The sequence below is a fragment of the Cucumis sativus genome, chromosome 3 (genome assembly GCF_000004075.3).
Source record: "Cucumis sativus cultivar 9930 chromosome 3, Cucumber_9930_V3, whole genome shotgun sequence".
NCBI classification, from domain to species: Eukaryota; Viridiplantae; Streptophyta; class Magnoliopsida; order Cucurbitales; family Cucurbitaceae; genus Cucumis; species Cucumis sativus.
In genome coordinates this window covers 11459862-11476650 of record NC_026657.2, presented here as the reverse complement: position 1 = coordinate 11476650, position 16789 = coordinate 11459862, and the positions used below count along the sequence as shown (strand labels likewise).

The following is a 16789-nucleotide window of genomic DNA, read 5'->3' as shown; positions in this document are numbered from 1 at the left end:
TGCTTTTGGATCTACCTTTAGGGCCGCTAGCAAACATTCCTTTGCAACATTCATACCTACAACCTTCTCATCAACACCACCTTCACCAGCATTTGCTCCAGCACTTGCAACAGTAGAACCATACTTGCACAAGAGAAAAGCAGCATAGTAGACGAGAGCAGCAAGGTGATTTTGATCTGTCAGGATCAATTCTTGAAAACATTTTTCTGATAGTTCCATATTACCACTTTAAAGATAAGCAATTCCAAGGTTTCCAAGGCAATCAAAATTGTTAGGAACAATGGCCAACAGGGACGACAATACTGAAATAGCACTCTTCACTCGACCAGTTGTAAGAAGTAACAAGACTAGGGTATTCCCAGCTGCCTGGCTTACATCAGATTGCAATGAATGCTTAAGTTTAGAACAAACCTCATCAAGCTCCTCCTGTTCAAGTTCTTCATTTGAAGTATTATCCCCTACACTTTCTAGAAGGAGACACTGTGCATGATGAATTTGGACCAGTGAGAGAAACTCTGGTCTGTGAATCTCAACATCACTTTGGAGTAGGATCTCCTCTGCCTTCTCATATGCTAAAACAGCCTTCTGTGGCTCGCCCGACCTCTGGTACATTAGGCCAAGAATGAAATGAGCGTGAGCATTTTTTGGTATCTTTCTTGCTACATTAACTAAACCAATTTTGAGGCTGCTGACTTTTTCTTCACGTGAAGTTGAAACACCTTGACATGTTGATCACCATCTGGATCAGCTGCAGAATCAAGAGAGTACTCTACCTTATTATTTCTTGAACAGCAATTTCCAATTTTGCTTACATGTCTACCTTCAACTTCCATTGCATTAGTATCCGTGCAAATTTCCACAGTTTTGTCATGATTGCTCTAATCCACAGATAACCTGGAGATAGTCGAAGCTGAAACGTGAACGGAAGTGTCATCATCCATTTCTGGAGGATCAACATTGAGGTCAGCAAGAACGACTTTAGAAGAATAGACCGCCTTCGAATGGTCATCAAGGGAGCTTTCGGGTGCTCCATGTTTGGTCTTGAGAGACTTTTTTTTTTCTTTAATGGTTTCTTTGAGGTATATTTATTCTCCTGCGTAAAAGATCATTATGTACTTTGATTTATTCAATAACATAGAAATTTCACAGATCTCAGCTTTTGTGGAGTCCAATAGAGTTAAAATTCTTTTGTTCGAAATTTGATTTGAACATAACCAGAGGGACTTATCGGTTCCTTGGCTTGATCCTATGGGTTCAGCTTGTCTTCTTCCCTCTTGCTCTTCCTATTGCTCTCTATCAAGTCTTTTGCTAACAAATCTATTCAAGATATGCATCTAACTTGGAGCATGTTTATTTTTTCTATTTGATTCTAAATTCTCTAGTTTTTTGTTTTCAAGTTTTATCCTTTATACACGACTCTACCTGAGATTTGGTTTGAACGTAACCAACGCATCTTCCATGATAAAAAAAGGAATTGGGTTGGCATCGTAGAGATTTCTAAAAGAAACACAGCAGCTTGGTGTTCTTCAAATGCATACTTCAAAGATTACTCCATTCAAGACATCTGCCTCAATTGGACCGCCTTCATCGGTTGAGTTTCAATGTAGTTTCCCCCGATTTCCAGCTCAAAATTAGTGCTTCTGTAGTTGGGATGGGTTTTATATGTATTTCTGCCATTATGTTTTTACATTTCAGCCTTGCTTTTGTCTACCGTAGGTAGCTTCTGTTGTTATTTTGGTTGTTGCTTTGGTCTTTTCATGACCTTAGTATTATTCTTGTACTTTGGTCTTTTCTTTGTATTTTGGATTTGATGAGGGTGCGTTAGGGGTGTCAACCTAGTTGAGATGTCTGGGTGCTCCTACTGATCCTATCTCTCTCTATCTCTCCCTCATTTCTTGGCTTCCCTTTTATTCTCATTGTATAGCTGTCTTGTACATTGAGTTTATTAAAAATAAAGAAGCTTGTCTCCTTTTCAAAAAAAAAAAAGAATTAGGCTCAAAAGTCAAAACGCCAAGATAAGGGTCTTTCTTTTAAGGAGACAAACTTCTTTTTATTAATATAAAACTCAAAGTAAAAGAGAATTATACAATGAGAAAATAGAGAAGCCAAAATGTTAGGGGATCAGGAGGAGTGCCCGGCCATCTCAACGCCAAGATAAGGGTTTTAAGTCAAGAGCTTGCCTAACGGTGCTTCATATTTGTTATTTGCATTTATCTTTTGTATTTTGAGCATAAACTCAAAAGCCAAAATGCTAGGATAAGCGTCTTTGATCAAGTGCTTGTCTTTTTTTTAAAGGGAAGCAAGCCTCTTTAGTAATAATAACAAATGAGACTAATGTGCAAAGTACAAGAGAATTATACAAAGGGCAAAAAAAGAGGACAAAATCGTCCAAACAAACTAAGACAAAGATGAACTTGGGCAATACTAAAGGGAAAAACAACAAAGAAAAATAATCACAAAAAACAAGCTAAGAAAGCGAAATTCAAACAGAAAAAATTAAGCTAAACCGAACCAAAACGAATTGAAAACAAAGCATAACAAAAAAACTCTCTCAAAAGGAAAACATTCAAAACCCTAGAGACTTGCAAGAAGATGCAACCATTAAACAAACTAAGATCAAGTGCTTGTCTAACATTGCCTTATTCTTTTTGAATTTGTTATTTGTATTTCTTTTTCTTTTTCACTCTTTCTGGGATTTTGCACCACTTGAACATTTATTATTTTTCATTATATCAATGAGTGGCTGTTCTAGTTTTAAAAAAAAATTTGTTGCACGCTATCAATGGAATGTTTATTTTCTATTTTTCTCTAAAGAAAAGGATTGGTATCGTCTTTTAGTTTGGAGTTTTAATCAATATAGCCTCCATAGTTTAAGGCTATAAAATGATTTTTTCCCTAAATAAAAAACAAAAATTGAGTTACCTGCTCTGTTCCTCTAATGCAGTCTGAAATTGCTCTTGCGCTCTACGAGTCACTTTCTCAAATTTTACCTGCACTTTGGATAAAGTACTATAAGTTTAGTTCAAAAAATAACAGTGGAAAGTTATTAGACAATATCACCTGCAAAGCTGTTGCGGTTTCCAGTGCAACAGTGGGGCTAACTTCATTACTCCTCCTCAGAAAGTCTAAAAAACGATCACAGCTGTCCATAAAAATCTGCACACAAATAAAATTTTATGAAAACCATAAGCATACGTTGTTATAAAAGAAACCTACTATTAGTTCTTTTACATTTTTCCCAATTCAAACCCTTCCACTAGTGAGGGCAATTTTTTTTAACGAAGACAAGCCTCTTAATTTATTATAAATAAAAGAGCCTTAAGCTCAAAGTACAAGAGTATTATACTAAGAGCAAGAGAAAAGAGGAATTCAGTCTACAGCTAAAACAAAAGCTAAAGGACAAATTCCAAACAGAAGAGATAAATAGAGAAGTGAAATTACATAGAGCTAGTAAAAGTGGTCCAAAGACATTTACATCGGCAGCCTATCATGGACAAAAGACTAAAGACAAAGAGAAGCTTTGCTCGATGAGGGGTGTGATCTCTCCTTCTTCCCAATAGTACTTAATGTGCTAAGATCGGTTTTTGCAACCTTACCAAAATGTAGAAACCCTTTTCAATCTCTGCAACATTTTCCGACTAGCTCTCCAACGCCGGACAAGATGAAAATTTCGTTACACAGGTAGCAGCCAACTCTATTGGGCGAGAACCTGAACAGTCTCAACTTTAAATTAATGGAAATCCTACTGGTCACAGCTGTACTAAAAAGTGACAGAGGCCCACGGAGTTTAACCACCTTCCCATTAATTCGACAGCTGTAAATCTAAATAGAGAGAAAAAAAGGGTAAATCCCCTTTAATTATTATCATGCAGAATTATGAATTTTGCTCAAAAGTAATTAAAGACAACTTTCCCTCCAACCAACGACAATTTCCTAATTTGGCTTCCACAGATCCTTCTCCTTCAGTTTATGGTTTCTGCAACAAGACTAATAATCCTTCACAAGGTGACAACTCCAAGTACATGCTCCAAAAATTTTGAAGCACTATTCTCGGAAGCATACATCTTTTAATAATATATGGACTGCCTTATTGAAGTCCGGGTTGAATGGAGGTTGTGACATCAAATTACCATTTTCAGCCCCTCGCGAAAGCACAAATCAAAGCCTTCTATTTCAGCAAACAATCCAGACTTCTAATTGCCTTTCCAGGTCATTGACCTCAGGCTCTCCTTGTCGTGCCACCATTGACAAACTGACCTCCAAGACCTTGGAGTCTCCATTTAGTGTCAGTAGTAAGGAGTCCTTGGGGTTTCCAAACGAGACTGACCTCTCTTCTCTATTTGATGAAGCCAGTATTGTTCCATCAAAGTTCCCTCAGAATTGCCCAAGGATCTGCTGCCCTTAATCAATGGTTGTGGCATCATTTTTGGTTTAATGAAAGTTTGGTAAGCCTTCCTCCCTCTCATCCAGCCTAATGAAGATATTTTCTTGGAACGCCATGGGTTTAAATGACATCACAAAAAGAGCAGCCTTGAAGAAATTCATAAAAAATCTGTCTTAGTCCACCTGCATTCGGCCTCCCCAATGGATAAAAAACTCTTTAAAGCCCTATGGAAATCAAGCTACCCCCGGAGAGTGAACATTCTGATATGGATAATGCTTTACGTGTCCCTAAATTGTGCAGAAATTCTTCAAAAGAAGTCCCCAAGCAGGTGCCTCCAGCCTTCGGTTTGCTCTCTCTGTATGAATGATAATGAGTCATTGTTTCATCTCTTCTTACTTTGCCCTATTCCTCTTTTTGTTGAAACAAGTTCTTCTCCATCTTTGATATTGCTTGGGTCTTTGATGCCTCACTCAGCTCCTTGGTCCTTCAGTTATTGGAGGGGCCGCCTCTACCTAAAAAGCCTCAGCTGATTTGGTTAAATCTATTAAAATCTCTTTTAGCATAATTGTGGTTTGAATGTAAGTTATGTAACCAACGAATCTTTCATGATAAGAAAAGATCAAGCTCAGAAACTTTCAATTCAGTGCCATGTAATGCAGCAGCTTGGTGCTCTCTAATCAAGATTTCTGCAAATTACTCCACCTAAAACCTTTGTCTCAACGGGGCAGTTTTTCTATCTTAGTCAGTCTCCTAGGCCTACTTCTGATGTGGTGTGCCCTGTCTGAACTTTCATGGAGCTCATTTCTATGCTTTCTTTTTTATTTTCACAGTAGTATTTTGGTGTATTAAGAAGGCTCAGCCCTATTTTCTTTTCCAGATTTTGGTGATTTTTTAGTTTTGCTATAATAGGCTGGATCTCACTCTCATTGTAATATGTTGGATTTCGTTCTCATTGTTGAAATAGAATAGTCTTATTTGGGATATAATGTTTTGGTGCTAAGGGGATGTCAACCTAGTTGAGATATCCGAGTGCACCTTCGGATCCCCTAGTTTTTCTTTCGCTTGTCTAGTCTTCTTTATTATGCTCTTTGTATAATTCTCATGTACATTGAGTTCTTATTATTAATAAAGAAGTTTTTCGCCATTTCAAAAAATGGTAAATCTAAACCGGGCAAAAATAGGGCCCTTGCCTAAGTCTCCTTAACTGGACTCAAAATGACTAAGCAATAAAAGCTTGTCATTTGAGATGAATGTCCTGTGTGGAGTAATCATGGAATCCTTTGACCATGGAGCACCATGATGAAGCATTTAAACGGGCTTACTCAAATCGATCGAACCACTGAAGCCGTATTGTGGAAAACGCATTGATTTCTTTCAAACCATATTTATACTAATAAAGCCTTGACTGCATTGCACCATAATATTTTTGAAGAGTAAAGACTCAAAAACGTTAACGGTAGAAATTATGGGGGGTCCAGTTTGGTTTAGTTTTTACACGTGTTGAATTCAGATGTATGACATACAAATCTCGGGATCAAAGTCAACCCCTCATCCCTTTCTGTAAAAATAATTTTGAAACAATCGAATTACATACTTCAGACTACTACTCATTCTATATATAGATTCACACGACATTACATATTCGTGTCATGCAGGATCATCCAGAAATGAACCCATGTAATTAATCAGGCATTTGAACTTTTGTTATAAATTGATATTATATTCTCTTGCAAGCTACAACTTTAATGCAACCGCAATTAGGCTGGCTGAAACCAGCCCCCAGCAAACCTCAAGCTTCCTTACCATTCTTGCATTCGTCCTTCCTAAAATATGGATCACAAACATACGTTTTTTGTTGGGGTCTCGTCGACCTTATTTTCTGCTTTTGCTTTTGCTATAGTTGGCTGCACCACGACATGCATAGTAAAAACTCCTCTAGGAAGATCGCCAAAAGGCACTCGACATTGACCAAAGTCTTGTCGTTTTCTAAAATCTTGCCAGCATTGATCAGCTTTAAGTCATTTGCTGCCTTGGGTATAACTTTCCTATCTTTAGGCCATTATGCAACAACCCTCTCCTTAACCATGACTATAGTTGAAGTTGGGGAAGAACAAAATGGACCAATATCTAATCCATCATAAAGTCGGAACTTAAGCTCAATCAAATCTTCGTCCGGCATTTGAGGTCTACCAGTGAAGACCCAGCTTCATCGCCAGTAGCAGCTTCCCCCGAAAAATCCTCCCACACAAAATCCCCAAGCAATCTACCGCTACCTGGGTAAAGAAAATGCAGAGAGAGATGCATTGCACCTCCTCCTCTTTCAATAATCTTCTAAAATAAACCAACCAAGAACTAGGTTGGCTATCCTAGTGCTCAAAAACTGACCATTTAGGCAAGAGGGCACAATACAAAATAATCTAGGGAACTTGTTGTTTAGAGAAATATTATCCAGTCATGGATCATACCAAAAAAACACTGGCTGTCGTTACAAATTTTGGAAGTGGCTAGAGCCTCAATCTTGCGCCGTTCTCTTAAAATACTAATCCACAGGCTTCTCAAACTCAAATTCTCCTTCTCGCTAATGTGCCAAAGGAAGGAGTGGGTCCCGTTAATACTTTTAACTACTTTGCACCACAATGGATTAATGATTATTTTTTATTGAAAAAGATCCGCCAAGGTTCTTCTAATTTCCGTCCAATCATCAAAAGCAAATAATCTTGAAATAATTCATAGATTATCGAAGTCTTCTTTCAAAACTTCTGGATTTTTAATAACCCAATGTTGAGTTGCACTCTAAATTTTTGAGGCCAAAACGGGGGAAGAAATGTTCTGTTTTACCAATTCCTAAATAGAGGATCCATTAAGCATCACCTTTTTAGCATAACTTGACCCTAATGACTCGGAAGGAAACTGAAGGAGGTCTGGAGATGTTTATTGTACCAAATCGAATAATCGTGCTTCATCAATAAACTTTCCAACATTTTGTGAAAGGATTTCCAACCCTGTCGAGAGACACCATAACAAATATAGATGACGGATAGTTTTTTTGTTTCTCTTCCAAGCTGCACACCTCATAATGCAATCTATTTTTTACATAAATTTTAAGAGCTTTGTACTTCCAAAATCATCAAACTGCTTTGAAGAAGAAAACCATTCTCAAGGCCACGCAAGAATTCTAAATTATCCTTCAAGAACCATCTGAGTTGAGCGTCTGATAATGTCAAGATCTTTCGAGCTTCCATGTTTTCTATATGGAAGTATTCTTTGTCGAACCAAATACAGTAAAGGGCGTACGCTACTTAGCATCTTTCTACTTCCACTATCACCGAAACCAGACTTCCACTTAAACAAGGATGGACAAGAGGAACAGGCTCTAGGGGACTACTTATTGAAGAAGAAGGATGAGAAACACAAGAGGAGAAAAAGGTGGCCGGAGTGTGGTTAGGGATGAAAGGAAGGAAAGGAGGGGAGAGGAGAGAGGAGATAGAGAGAGAGCGTGTTCTTCAAAGATATTTTGGTGTTGTAATTTTTCTGGTGAGGGCAATTATATAAATTTGACAGTTCAAGCAAATGGAAATGCGTACCAAAAAGCCTAGGAAACAAGAATACTACTTCATTGATGACTATTATTCTTTTTAGAAATAAACCAAACTTTTCATTGAAGAAACTAAAAGAGAATAATGCAGGCAGACAAACGTCATTCTTTATCTCTGTCCTAGCTCTTTGTTTTAGGCTGGACTATGTCTCCTTTGTATTATGGCATATTTTATTTCTAGCTTTAATTGGGATATGATGTTCTGGTGCTAAGAGGGCGTCAACCTAGTTTAAATGTCTGGGTGCACCTTTTGATTCCCCCTCGCTTATCGATCTCTAGGCTTCTTTATTACGCTCATTGTATAACTCTCTTGTGCTTTAAGTTGTTATTAATAAAGAAGTTTGTCTCCATTTAAAAAAAAAAAAAACAGACGATGAAACAAGGGCAAGTTATCCTTGCAAACTTTGAAACTTTCCAGGATATCTACTAATGAACCATTAATGACCTTGGTCATGATATCAAATGTCTAGAGAATTCAAGCAATCAATATTGTCACGTTAAGAAAAACAATAATTCTCTCACAATTATAATCTAGGACTCCATTATAACTTCTTTATTACTATCTTTCTATAAATCTCTTGTACTTTGAGTTCATATTAATAAAGAGGTTTTGCCTCCGTTACAAAAAAACAAATAAAACTTCTCTTATAGGAAATTTAACTTTCATTATCACAAATAACGATACAAAAGATGGGGGAGATGAGGTATCCCTCACACAACAAATTACAAAAAAGAAGCCCAACTAGTATAAATTTGAGTTCAAGCTGTAATTACAAACAAAGGAAACTTCGACTATAACTCAAAAGATATTTTCCGAAATCTCTTACCTTTATTGCATCTTCCTCTTTCTTGATCAGACAAATAAAGTATAACTCAAAAGATATTGGATCATAAAAACTGAATAAAAATGCAAAAAATAAATAATTACCGTCACATAGCATGGAGAAATAGTCGCAGATAGTCTCCAGTCAATATTTTCCCCAACTGGCATGTATATAAAGCTAGCGGCCAATGCATTTGCCTTTTGCTCGCTAGAAACACTCTGTTAAATAATTTTGACCAGAAACAAACATCTTTGATATTGTAACAATAAGATGAATGACAGAAAATAATTCAACATTACATGCTACAGAAACTTTAAATCACAAGGAGACTTTCCACCAAGGAGTATATAAGATTCAAGACCCAATACTAATGAAAACTACTTGTTAATTTTCTTTTTTATATCCGTGAGTGTACATGCACTTCGACTAATCTCACGGAAAACTCGTCTGACTCTACAATATTTTGGTGTCAAGGACATGTTAATTTCTATTATAGGAATTTAAATAAGTTAATAAATACAAAAGTGTCAACGTTAGGAATAATTTTAAACCATGACTCCCTTTTTTTCAATAATAGGTAATTAACAAAAATTGTTACTGAATTCATATCCAAATTTTTAAGAAAGTTTTTTAAAGGAAACAAAACTTTCATTGATAAAATGGAAAGAGATTATTGCTAAAAAACAAGGAAACAAAGTGAAGAGGCAAAAAACTTAAAAAGAACAAACAAAGAGTCATGTGAACGAATAATAGGCAGACTAAATAAAAGCCAACCAATTAAGCATGAAATTTGGAGAGAACGCAGTTAAAATCTTAGAAATGAAAACACCAATAGGAAACAAAAAATCTTGAATTTTCAAAGTGAACGAGCCAAAGGAACGCCAAAAAACCCAAACAAGCAAAATAATGGAATAATGGCCCAAGGTATGGAGAGATAACCTTTTGGGACAAAATAACTTCCAAAGACCTTTCAGAAAAAATAATTTACTAAAAAACAGAGGGGATAGTTTAAAAAATTTCCAGACAACTTGAAAAAAGAACCACCAGCTCTGAACTTGATTGGACAAGAAGCAACTGTTGCAATACCACAAATCTACAACTCCAATGCTATCCAAAATAAATATCATGTTCTCTAACCCAAAGTTAAGCAACCGATCCCAAAGATTCAAACCACTCTAACCAACCAACAGACATAAGAAAAGTTCTCCATTGTAGGCTTTGAATCATTTTTCTAGGGTCGAACTATAGATTTCCCTCTGTATATTTTGCAATTACCTCTCATGGATACTTTATTGCACTCTGTCATAGCATTTCAATCATAAACGAAAGTGTTATTTCTTATTTAAAAAATTAATTTAAATGTAAAAGTTGAAATTGAAAGGAAAATATCCATCAGCAACATTATATCAACTCAAACCAATCAAGATGCGAACAAACCTGAGCAAGTGAACCTTCTGGAGCAGATAAACCATAAAATTTCAGCAACACATCACAGTAGGTGCTGCGCTGTTTTAACTTGGTTGACACAGAAAGTTGCTCAAATCTTCCGCAAACAATCTCAGTCTGATTAATGTTAACGATTCTTGCAGCAGCCTGATTAATCGATACTGTAAACAAAGACTGTACCATGTTCTGCCCATCCTTCCCAGAATGTGATGGTGTGTCCTCATCTTGTTGGTAACTCAGCAATTTATTAATTGCCTGCCATTCCTCTTTAGTCAATTGTTCTACACCTAGATATGATCCCTCCGAAGCATCCCCATCAGAAGTGTCTTCAGAGTTCGCACGCCTAATATGACGTGAAAACCACTATAAATTGCCAAGATTAAAAGAAGAATTGTTTTCTCAAAAGAGAAGGGAAAAAAAAAAGGTGAATTGTAGCCTTGGGAAAGTTGATCTGAATCAAATACTGGGAGTAAGATTTTCACAAACCATCGAAATGAAAACCAGCTACTCTTTTTCAATCGTTTCTGTTCAGCTGCTTCTTTTGATTTCACAGATTCAATCTTCGCATGAGCAAGTAACCTAAACAACAATAAGTTGCAATGATATCAAATTAAGTTTCAGCCACAACTTATATTACTGGTTACAAATTATCTAAGAGCTTCCAGAGTTTTTCTATCCAAGATTTAAACGGGAGTTGGAAGAAGCTTTTCTGTTTTTTTAAAGAGATTGTTCTTCTCGAAGTGCCTCATATTTTGGTTCCTGTGTTGATTTACTTGATTACGATTGTTTTGATGCTTTGTTATTCTCATACTACTCTTTTCATTCTCTTAATAAAAATCTCAGTTTCTGTTTCAAAAAGAAAAGGAAAATATTTTAAGAATTAAGTTATTTAACATAGCCAAGATCCCTCCCAGTTGAATAGAAAAAAAGGTACCAACTTGGATGCTTGATGCCACGAGATTGTGCAAGAACAATCCATTTTGATATTCCCATATTATAGGCTAGTTTAAATAACTTGTACAATAATTTATTGTGATCTCTTTTTCTTTTTCTTTTTCTTTTTTCTTTTCTTAAAAAAAGGAAACGAAAAAGTCAAACTAATCAAAGAAGTTCCGTCAATTTCAAGTTTAGAAAAAGGAAATGAAACTTTCTATTGATAAAATAAAATAGACTATGCTTAAAAATATAAATACCTTTTAACAGAAAAATAAACCAAAAAAATAGAATGATACTAAATTACAATGAAAAGATCTTAAAGACAAGCATAACCAAAACGAACAAATCATGGGAAGCAGAGAATTTTGAAAGGTCCGATAAATCCCAGCCAACCAAAAATCAGGAAGAAAATTAAAAAAGAAAAAATAAGAAATGCACTGCAACAAGCCAATAAACTCTAGTAATGCCACCATGAGAAGAAAATGAGGCTCCCAAAATGAATGGGGTTACACTGTTTTTTTTTTTTGTTACACTTTTTTTTTAATGGAAATAAGACTTTTCATTGAAGCAATGAAATGAGTCCAAGTACAAAGAACCAAGGGAAAAATGAACAAACATCGAAAAGATCGGCACAACAAGAACAAAATTCATTGAGCCAAAAATTTTCCAAATGAGATTTCTGACAAAGAACAAAATTAGAAGCTTGAGCAACAAGGAGTTCTGAATGCGAATGAGGCTTGCAAAAGAGCTCATAATAGGACTGGTTTGCAAGCTGCCAAAGAAAGAAGCCCTCCCAAAACCAAGCCTGTCAGACTTATACAACCAAAAAACACCAGCTGAAACAAATGGAGAACACTGAAGGAAGAACTCTAAAGCTCTTTAATTTTGACAAAAACAAATGTAGCTCTAATTGGTCCATGAGTTATGACCAAGGTCGGATTCAAAACCAACAAAGTTACAGAAGCGCCAACCCAGAAGAAGATCACCAAACCCTAACATGATTCACAGAATTCAAAGATCCATCCTTTGTCACCACATGTCTTTGAAACCACTGTTCCACCAAATGAATATTACAATCTTCAACTATTGAAATCAGATGCTGAAGAATTTCCTTCTTATCAATAGGAGTGGTGGGAAAGAAATGGGGTTAAGCTACATTTCTATGTTCTACCTTAGTTTTACTTTGTTTCTTTCCTCTTTGAGGATAATTGTATCTTCAAGCTTTAGCTTTTTTCATTTTTTCGATGAAAAGCTCTGTTTATTTTCAAACCAACAAACATCTAGCAATGAGATCAACTCAAACACACTCATACCAGTCTGACACATAAATAACTAGAGAAGATAATTTATGTACCTCCATAAAAGAATCACTTTGGAATCGAGATCCTTCTCAATTTCTCTAATCTCGTTGTTACTAGTATTTGACATTCGTTGCAATGAACCAGCATATAGCTGAATATAGCGTCTACGAAGTTGACAAAGTTGCCGTATTCGCTCCCAAGAAAACCGATAACTTATTCAGAAGCAATAGACAAAGTGTGAGTATCAATATTAGGAATTAAACTTAACAAGAATATAAAGATTGCAGGTACAAATATTTTATCACTTTGACGTGGGGAAATTGCAGGTACAAATATAATTTCTTCATATCAAATGAAGAGAATTGATTGCAAACTGTATTATAAATTACCACATTTTCTTCTGCTGCAGGCATGCTTGAACAGCATAACGCCACCACAGATTAGGAGCAACCAAAACAGGAACCATCGGTCTCAAATGGGAAACTTCAACATATGTCTTATACCTTGAAACAACTTCTAAAAGCTTTATCCAATCGTGGTATTGAGCCTACCAAAAGATTAATTGATGATAAAATTATTTCTTCGCAGAAAAATTTTATAGAATGTTTTTTTTTAAAACGGAGACAAGCCTCTTTATTTTTTTTTTTTTTTTGAAAAGGAGACGGTCTCTTTATTAATATAATAATAATGAGCAAAAGCTAATAGTACAAGAGAATAATACAATGAGCATATAACCATGGATCAGAAGGTGCACCTGGGCATCTCAACTAGGTTGACACCCCCATAGCACCCCCATCATGTCCAAACAAGCTAAAAACCAAAACAAAGGAGAGGTAAGCCTCTTTATTAATAATAATAATAATAATAATAATAATAATAAGAGAGACCAACGCTCAAAGTACAAGAGATTTATACAAAAGGAAAAAGGGCTAAAACAGATACAAACAATAGCTTAATCAAAATCAACAATAACAATAAGCTAAACAAAATCCTCTATCCTGGAAGCACAAATGAAATCTAGAAAGTAAACTAGGTACAAAGTAATTAATTAAACCAGATGTCAAGAGGAACCCAAAGTAAGCTGACAAAATGCCCATGATAAGCTCGAGATGAGTGAGGAGGGAACACCAAGAGAACAACGAACAGCCTTGCTGAAACTTCACTAAGATAGAACCACAAAAACTGCTAAAAATAAAAGAATTGTTCAACCAATTGGAAACAGTTCTTGAGCCCAACTTCTTCTTTGATTCTTGTGAGAGTACTAGTTTTGAATTAAGTGTTTTAACATTCTATACAATGTTAATTTTGTTTTAACAATATACGAAACTTCCCTTTTATTCTTTTTTTGTTTTTAAAATGAAACAATAATGTCATTAAGATGATGAAAAGACATAAAGTTTCAAAGAATACATTTGTAATACAAGAGACTACATGACCTAGGAATCAGTAGGTGCATCCAGACATCTCAACTAGGTTGATACCCCAAGAGATTATTATTCAAGGATACAAACTACAATGTTATTAACATCCTTATTTGGGAGGCAAGGCACATAGATCAAAAGCAATAATAAGCAAGAAAGGAAAATCATTCTAGCCACCCTACGAACTTTTGGCTTTAACCAAAAACAATAACTAAATCAATAAAATGAAAAACTCAACACCATAAAGAAAAAGAATGGTAAGAAATCAAGGTAAAATTCCATAAACATGAAACATATTCTAACAAAATTAACCAAAGAAGGAAAGATCCAATACCTCTGTTATTGTCAAAGACACGTCACCTAAAACTAAGGAAGCTTTTTCATATGGAATCTCAGGATCATTTCTTTCTAGATTTCCAAGACGGTGATATTTCAAAATTCCATTAATCGGTGAAACCAAGTAATTTCGATTCACAGCCCATTTAGACCTCAATCCATGGTCAGCAGTGGGTTCATTTATACCATCCTCAAATACCTGTTGACACTCAAACAAATTTTTCCTCAAAAGATAATAATGATAATGTTTGCCTTGACCAAACAAAATGTCAGGCTTACTGCAGAAACTAAATTAAGTCAGTATCCGCGACTATGATACATGATCGTTAAAACTAGAGAGCATACCTCAATCCAATCCTTCGGACTAAGATCCTCCCACTTTTTGTCCAAACTCCATGGCAAGGTATTTGAATCATGATACATGGCAAGCCGATCAAGTTGCACTAACTGTAAACAAAGGGTTTGTGCCTTAGAAAAAACCATTACAATTGCAGCAAAAAGCCAATGAAACACTTCAGAAAAAGAAATCTAGAAAATGGAAAGATAATCAAATTCTCAAAATATAATTTTTTTCTTCTGCAAAATGTATGTAAGGGATGCACATATTTTTTTAAAGAAACGGTCTATTTTATCCATATATCAATGAGACAAAAGCTCAAAGTACAAGAGAATTATACAATGAGCAAAGGAACCAAGGATCAAGAGGTGCACCCAGATATCTCAATTAGGTTGACACCCCTTAGCACCCTCATCATATCCAAAACAAACTAAGATACAAAGATAATCTCCACAATCTACTCCAATCATATATATTAAAATTACAAAAAGAGAAAAACACATAGAAAACTAGCCATCTAACTGAAGGAAAGACATCCGACTTAGGCTTATATCTTGTAAAGGATGCACATATAAAAAGAAAATTCATATATTTTGCACCCAATGCATGCATACAAGAAAGATTAACATGCCTGTCTCGCACAACTAAACACTAGCTTCATGAAAAGAGAGGTAAAGCTAACCTTGCGAAGTTTATCAAGAGCGCCACTTGTATCAAACGTTTCATTTCCCTGCTCATCCATGGTAACTGCAGCAAGCTTGGCTAAAGTAACACCAGTGCAGAATGGATATCCTGGGTTGCTGCAGATCAAAGTTGTTAAAAAGAAGGGTAGAGGATATCAATCTTGCATCACAAGATCAAGAAAATTAAGACAACTCCACTTCTGTTTAGAAATGTTAAAATGTATCGTAAGGGTCACAACAGGCCAGAAGATTGTCAAAAACAGCACCCACCAACCTGGCATAATCTTCATATCTGATATGTACATTGCTAATTGAAATCTTAAGGTTCCCAATGATTGTAGAAATTAGAGAACCAAGCCATGAAGTTCCACCAGGTGGCTGCAAAACAGAACAGTTGTAAACTGAACCATGGTAAACATAATAGGACAGTAAAGACTAAAGATACAACTCCATTTAATAACCTAAAAAGGTTCATAACATTTCAATGTTTTCCTATCATTCCATGGCACTATACATGCATCTACCTGAACAAGAGAGCCCGCTAGGCAACAGAAACAATATGCAAAAGCTTGGTAAGCAAACATGAACTGGACAGATACTCATGGGACAGTCAAAGAATAAACCAAATAAAATCTGACTTCTAAAACATCTTGCGATTTCTCCAAGTGTCATTTTTTAGAGGTGGACAAAGCACCTGCTACAGGAAACTGACCAAGCAGCATATCCAAAAAATGTGCATAAAATGAAAGTTCTCTTCAAGCCAACTTGGACTCGACGTGCTTAAACATACTTAGAGGTTGGTTACGCTAAACCAACCATGGAAAAGAACTATAGAGTTTTAACCATACATTTCCAAGCTTTGACCTTGAGATGGCTTCAAGAGTTGCAGATTCTGCTTCCTGCATGCAGTAAAGAAGACCAAGCCAAGCACCTTGTTAAAATAGTAAACACCATTTTGGGGAAATAATATTGAAGACAAGGAATGTGCATACAAAACCAAGAAGTTAGAGAAAAAAATCTCAATTCATCCCCGAGACTTTTTTTAGAAGGAACAATAACTGAACTCCTAATTTCCTTCTCCCTCAAACTTCTTTAGTTCTTTTAGTGATGTCCAAGAATGATACTCTCAATCCCAACCATTAAACACCAAGACTAGAAAATTGAAGCCGCAAGCTTTCCCTCCAATCCACACATCCCCCTTTATGGTTTTGAAAATATAATAAATTTATAAATAAATAAATATATTAAAAATACTAATTTTTAAGGCAAAAGTCTCATGTGGGATCTAAGGGTAACCTTCATAGAAAGGAAACAGCTACTTGGTATATTTGTGTTCAAGCTCCTTTATATTTCTTTTTTTTTTTTAACTGTGACAAACTTCTTTATTAATAATAAGAACTCAAAGTACAAGAGAATTATACAGTGAGCATAAAAAAGAAGTCTAAACAAGCGAAAGAAAAACTAGGGGATCAAAAGGTGTACTCGGACATCCCAACGAGGTTGACACTCCCTTAGCACCAAAACAT

The 16789-nt window shown here is 35.6% G+C and overlaps 1 protein-coding gene and 1 pseudogene across 4 annotated transcripts in view; both read right to left on the bottom strand.

Moving 5' to 3' along the window:
* Positions 1-16789, bottom strand: part of LOC101213129 — a 72113-nt gene that overhangs the window by 52008 nt on the left and 3316 nt on the right. For all 4 annotated transcript variants that reach the window (XM_031882177.1, XM_031882176.1, XM_031882175.1 and 1 more), the window contains exons 6-17: positions 16112-16162; positions 15538-15641; positions 15263-15380; positions 14589-14690; positions 14242-14442; positions 12876-13033; positions 12540-12698; positions 10736-10828; positions 10241-10592; positions 8908-9021; positions 3061-3156; positions 2923-2990 (exon numbers count right to left, since the gene is read on the bottom strand). In XM_031882177.1, coding sequence (XP_031738037.1) covers positions 2923-2990; positions 3061-3156; positions 8908-9021; positions 10241-10592; positions 10736-10828; positions 12540-12698; positions 12876-13033; positions 14242-14442; positions 14589-14690; positions 15263-15380; positions 15538-15641; positions 16112-16162 — 1616 coding nt within the window. The remainder of the gene's footprint in view (positions 1-2922; positions 2991-3060; positions 3157-8907; positions 9022-10240; positions 10593-10735; positions 10829-12539; positions 12699-12875; positions 13034-14241; positions 14443-14588; positions 14691-15262; positions 15381-15537; positions 15642-16111; positions 16163-16789) is intronic.
* LOC116402649 lies at positions 5841-8881 on the bottom strand (annotated as a pseudogene).